We start from the raw sequence: 6,808 nt of genomic DNA, 5'->3' as shown, positions 1-6,808 counted from the left end.
TTAAGCATGTAACGGTACAGGGACAGGCAATCCGATATGCAAAATAGGTAGTTAGAAAAAATTTATTACAGAACCACAGACGAGTCTGTGTGATAGAACTAACAAATTATCGGTTTAAATGTGTTGCTAAGATGAGACATGTCCAACATTGCATGATGGCGTACATCTGCCTCTGTTTACACACGACAACGCCTACGTATACCTCAAGGCTGAACAAATGCCCGCCATTATATAAAATCAACTGCATTTCAAAAGCGAACCTTTCAAATACGTCTTTTGTTAGTAAAGAGTGAACACTTGTGTAGTTCATTATTATATACCATGTGTTGGGCACACCCACAAATGAAAAGGTGTATGTGAAAAAGATGTTCATATGTCAAAACGGTGGTATATCCCTGCAGCCTGAATTGTTAACTATTAAATGATGCTTAGGATTAATGAATAAAACTTTTTATTTACTTAACTTGTTAGCTGATTGGACCATGGATGTATTAGAGAAGGCCCTCCCCTAATACATCCATCTCACCCTAATACATCTATGATTGGACACAGGTTGCCGATGAAAATGAACCTGATTATACAGGCCAAGGCCAACGTATACCTCAAGGCTGAACAAATGACCCGCCATTATATGAAATCAACTGCATTTCAAAAGCGAACCTTTTGAGTACGTCTTTTGTTGGTAAAGATAAACCTGTGTTGGCATTGTTTTATTTACCTGGACTTCGCTAAGGAATTTGACACTGAACACTTCATTGACTGCATGGAATAATTTACCTGCCTTTGACGTCACATCACAAATGTTGAACTTCTTCAAGAACAGCTTAAATATACATTGAGAAATTGAAAATGCTCTGCGACTATTGACCTCATTACTCTACTCATCATTTAAGTTACCTGGAGTGAACTGTGGCGATCTTAATTAACCTTTGAACAGCTTATAGTCTTTCAGCCATACGTATTTAATAATATAATGTCCTGTGGTATGATACGGCATAGCATGGTATGATTATAAAACAACCTAGATTTTAACTGAATGCCTCCCGTAAGGGCAAACCACAGGTTTTTGTTCATACACACAGTAGTTAGTCCACAGGCATTTCAACGGAGTAAAGGTTGCACGTGACTCAGTGACAAACTGGGGGTTTTCTACTTCACTACCCTGGCACCAGTTCATTAGGATGTTTTTAAAAAAACAACACAATTTTAAGAGTTGGTAGATCATGGGAGTTTGTCACCTACTAAATCATTAACGACCTTGTTTTGTTATGTACATACATTTTATAATTTTCTTTTCATATAAGGTTTATTCATTTTGTATTTTTTTTACTTGTCTATTTGAAAGAAACACTTTGCTCTGCGAGATTGTTCTGCGCGCGGTCAATTATTAGTCTATAGCAAAAGGTGTATGAGAAACCATACACGGATTGTCTCTTGGGTACACGATAGAAACCGTCCACAGACGGTAGACTGGCCTTGCTACCACTCGGCCAATACACGTCTACGGACGGTATCCATTACCTTAAAGTATAACACGTATATGGTTTCTTATTTGTACTGCTTGGCTGTAAATCAAACACGGCTAGCAAACACTTACATATGAAACGGCAAAATAAATCATTGAGGGAAAACTTTATTAACGGACAAATTCCTGTGAACACAGACAAAAGTTAGGATTCTAGATTTGTATATTGTCTCAATCTAGCTGATTAAAATCGATCTGATGTGGTGAAAGCGGCTAGGTGCTTTACTTATTTACCAGTATTTCCATTCGGGAAGGAGGCGATCACTCGGAACAAAACAAATGACACAAAACGATGGAAATAGAGGTAAATAAAGACATGTAGCCGCTTTCACCACGTCAGATTTTAATCAGATTGTGCCGACCCTAAACGTTTTTCGAAAACAATATTGAAAAATCGACAAATTGTGCAAAGTTTGCGAGAAAGAGCGAGATTTGGTGGCATTACCGTACTGTGATTTTAAAAACATGACAGAATAAAGTGTTGCCGATAACAGAACACAATTTGCTGATATTCACAAAGTTTTGATGTGACGCGAGGTCACAGTAAACTCTCAGCTGTCATGAATTAATACTTAGAACAAATGTTAGCATTTCGCGATTAGTATTCTTCGGAGATGACAACATTAAGTTATTACAAGATCAACAGTGTCAAATAATGACTTATTACGGGCAGCTGGAAGACCAATGACGTGATCACATTGTTTGGCTACTTTTCAGTATTGTTTGCATTAAATTACGACAACAACACGTTTATTCATTTATATTATTGATTATTTTATCATCCAATCATTTGAGTATTGTATAATTTATGTTTTTAAGAATTTAAAATTGGAATACAGTATGGATTTATTTTAGAATGGAGCGAGCTGAAGGAAACGGCTAGGGTTAGACTGGGAGCTTCGATCTGCTCCGTGGCTACTTTTAAAATGGTTCCAAGTTAACCATGAATATTGTATGTAGTCTGAGTGAATTACATAAAGTCCAAGATGGTCCCTGGTACAAGTGGAGATATGAGAGTGATTCTAGCATAGTGACATGATCTGCCAGCTAGGTGTGAAGATCAAAGAGTAACACTGGTGGATAAGTAACAATGATGGAGAATTAATGTTAACATTAGAGGTCAATATTTGTTACAACAGTGTAGCACACAATGTCGTCTGCATATTATACAGAAACTACGAACAAACCAATGAGAAATGTCTGTACGTACAATGTAATGACCTGAACCAGAACATTATAAAATAAAATAAAAAATAGAAAGTTCCCTACCTACCCACCCTGTTTTGAAATTGGGCGTTATCAGAACCATATCATGTATTTACTTGGCCCTACTATACAGGCATGTACGTACATCGTATACTTATGGTCTACGAGGAGGGTGGGCAATCGTTAATGGTTTCATACTGCAATTGTAACTTAGTTCGGTAATGCCCAAGATATATATTTGATGAGATTGACACATACATTCTTAAATGTACAGTATATTGATATCATTTGAATGCTGTTATTTATCAGCTTACGTATATGTGGTGTATAGCTTGCATATATATGCCTTATCGGAGTGACAGGTAATTCGTCTGTAAATGTGCATGGAAGATTACATCCGAATATAGCAGTTTGTTCAAACCCCGTTCTGATGATTTAGAATTCGACCAGGCTGCTGCAAGGAACATATGCCTTTCTGAGCTCTGAGTTCACGTGTACACTGCTATTTAAAATTAGCATACATTCTTTTGGACTGGGGCACATGATGTACTCCCCAACACACACACACACACACACACACACACACACACACACACACACACACACACACAAAGAATACCACCCCACACGATACCACCCCACCCCACACCCACGACCACCATCCAGCTCTTGAACGAATGACTCAGAAACACTGAAGTTCACCTAACTATTCAACAGTATGAAAAAGACGCACATGTCATATTGTTTGTTTGAAGACATGACATTTGTGTCACCCTGTACTATAGGTAACGCGGTACATAACCGTCAGAGTCGGTTGAATGACTATCAATCCAAGGTCATATGCCTAGATGTTTTATTCATGAGCAAAGTACTAAAGAAAGAAATGTCAGAACAGCAAATACACATGTTATCACAGCTCAAGTTGGAGTGTTCACCAAGTTTGGAATAGTTAGGGGGTTCACTGATACTGCACACATCAAGTCTCAGATTCGACTCTACTCTCAAAGAAAATGACTTAAAGTAGATATTTGTGGTCAGTTTAATTTTGCCCAGAGTTTGGCCAGATTAGTCCCAGTGAAAGTGAATGTCACTATATGTAAGTAAACCATTCAGGAATTTTAAAACCGGGTGAAATGTGAGTGCTGATTGTCAAAAGTTGACCCAAAGAAAAGGTTAAGTCGGGCTGAAGATGGCTCTGGCCCCCAGAACGTGATGGCAGTATTATGTATCATATGCGTTTATAATCGAAGCCGATCTTTCGGAATCTTGATGTTGTTGTTTTGCTAGATAGCAGCTTTGTTACTGCTAATTGAAAATAGAGGAAAGGAGAGTGGTTCGTGCTCTAGAAAAACAACACAGTTTTCTTGAATCTTGATATTTCAACTGAAGAAATAACTAAAATTGAAAATCATTCAAAATTCAAAAAATCAGTAGGGCTTGATAAATTATCATATGAGGTTTTCAAGAATGAAAATGCAATCAATCAACTTCATAAACTTTTTCAATTATACTTTACTTTTGGCAAAGTACAACAGTGTGGGGAAAAGCAATAATAAAACCAATAACTCAAAGTGCAATAAATGTTAATGATCCTCGGGTACCTCTAAATTACAGGGGGTATTAGTCTTCTCTCACTTGAACTGTTAGTAAACTGTTCTCAGGAATTTAGAATAACAGACTGGTTCAATACTTAGAATATTACTGTAGTTGAACAAAATGGTTTTAGGCAGGCAAGAGCCTGTATTGATCATATATATGTTATTACTACCATTGTAAGAAATGGAAAAGCCAAACCCACATTTGCAGCATTTGTGGACATGGAAGAAGCTTTCGATTGGGTGAATAGAGATATGCTTTTCTTTAAACTACTTCAAGGTGGTATCAATGGGAAATTTTACAACGCTGTCAAGAGTTTGTATGAAAATCCAATTTCATATGTAAATATTAATGGTTCATTCTCACCATGGTTTTCTACTATTTAAATTCTGGTGTTAGACAAGGAGATGTTCTGTCCCCTACCCTTTTTGTATTTGAATGATCTTGCCATAGAAATTAAGAATCTTCATCTTGGTATCCCAGTAGATGACCAAGAATTTAGTATATTTTTATATGCTGATGATATTGCCATTTTAGCTGAAAGCGACGAAAACCTCAAAAAAAAGTATTGACTGTCTAGAAAATTGGTGCAAAAGATGGCGTATGGTTATCAATCAAAACAAAACACAAATTGTTCATTTCAGAAATCAAAATAAAGATCCAATTATAAGTTCAGGTATGTAGGTCAAAACCTAAATATAGTCTCGAAGTAAATATACCTTGGGGTTATTCTGGATGAATTTCTAACCTCTGACCTCTTATGCAATGCTGAGGGGGGGGGGCTTTGGGACAGTGATTTCAAATATATATGGATTTAGAGACTTTCGTTATAACACTTATATTACACTTTTTAATTCATAACTATTCTGGTATGTGGGGTTGGGAAATGTCAAAAACTGTGACTCTATTCAAAATACGGCCATTCGTTATTTTATGGGATTACAAATATTTGCACCTAAGTTAGCTTTGAATGGAGATATGGGACCTTCGCCGGAAAATTAATATCAGTAGATTTAGGAATAGGTTGCTGATGATACCAGAGTACAGGATCTGTCTGAGTGGCTGGCCGACATATGTCTGTCTGTCTGCATGTGTATGTATGTATGTATGTATGTATGTATGTATGTATGTATGTATGTCTCTTTGTATGGTTGGCTGGCTAGCTGGCTGTCTCTGAGAATGTCTGTGTATGTGTCCACCTGTCTGTCATAATTTGGTACAAATTGAAAGAAATTTGGTAAACATATAGTTAGCTCTAAAACTGATTAGATTCTGCACAAAATTCGAACGTGATAATATTTGCACATTGTATTAGAAATTCGTTAGTTTTCCCCAATGTAGAGAATAGTTTTATTGCATACGTGGCAGACACATTCTAAATGGGTGACGTAATGTGATATTTTTCTTCTCAAGTAAGTTCTGCGTGCATTCCACGATTAGCATTACCTTTATGGTGCATATCAATTACCCCCATTTACATGTTATCAATAGTTATAGAGCGATATATTACAAATTCAAACAATACAAACAGCAGTTGGTAGATATTGCTTACATACTGTCTGAGCAATGTGTGACACATATTTTGGGATATCCTTAGAGGTTCACAGTACATTACCAAACCAGTGAAGACTGTGGGCATTAACCCTTTAAAATACCCAGTATTCGGGAGTTAAAAATACTTTTGAATTTAGTCCAATTATTCGAATAAGGTTTAACAAAGGTAAATGATGAAAAATACATATCCTGTGAAATACCTTTTTTTGTAATTTGAGCGTAAATGTATGCCCATTCTGTGATACAATTTCTTTTACACTTTTACAAAGAGTAAGTGACCACTCACCATCCACCATCTTCTGACGGTTTCCTCGAGTTCTCTATTCTCAATCGTCCAGATAGGTGAAGTGCTGCTGTTGTACCTGTCGTCAAACCACTTCGATGTACCTTTCCTCCACACTGCACATTCGCTGCAATGTTGACTCTGTTCATGAATAGCAACCGTTGACGCTCTGCTACAATACCCAGACACCTCAGTAGGTAGTGCGAGGTCTTCTAGTCGAACTTTTTCCCGTTCTAATGATGATACCGTGCACAACGAAACTTTGTACAAGAGCGGTATAAACACCAATGTGTATATTAACAAGCTTATGAGTAAGATTTGGGCTCTTGTTGACCGGTACATTGTAGACCAGCTCCGTACATGGTGTACACTCACTTTAGGGTTATTTGAAGTAGATATCACGTGAACAAAGTACATGCCTTTCAACATCTCACTACACTCTCATTAGCTATGTATGTGATCTCCCCATTGTAACGAGTTCGTGTATACAAGGTTACAAATACCAGCACTAGCTGTTTGCCATCAAGGTCAACTCGACAAAAAGACATATCTCGTACGATGAAACGTTCAATGTTTTCACTTTGTATGGAGAGTACACAATGATAGGAGATAGAAGTCTTACTGAGAAGGAACATTGGGAGCTG

General features: G+C 37.1%; 1 protein-coding gene across 1 annotated transcript in view; it reads right to left on the bottom strand.

Moving 5' to 3' along the window:
* Nucleotides 1-6,506, bottom strand: part of LOC144445256 (CMP-N-acetylneuraminate-beta-galactosamide-alpha-2,3-sialyltransferase 2-like) — a 12,540-nt gene extending 6,034 nt beyond the window's left edge. Inside the window, exon 1 of the mRNA XM_078134799.1 lies at nucleotides 6,168-6,506. Within this exon, the coding sequence (XP_077990925.1) occupies nucleotides 6,168-6,506 (339 nt within the window). The remainder of the gene's footprint in view (nucleotides 1-6,167) is intronic.
* Between the last annotated feature and the right edge of the window lie 302 nt (nucleotides 6,507-6,808).

Source organism: Glandiceps talaboti, chromosome 14, assembly GCF_964340395.1.
Source record: "Glandiceps talaboti chromosome 14, keGlaTala1.1, whole genome shotgun sequence".
NCBI classification, from domain to species: domain Eukaryota; kingdom Metazoa; phylum Hemichordata; class Enteropneusta; family Spengelidae; genus Glandiceps; species Glandiceps talaboti.
This window is presented reverse-complemented; position numbering and strand designations above follow the sequence as displayed.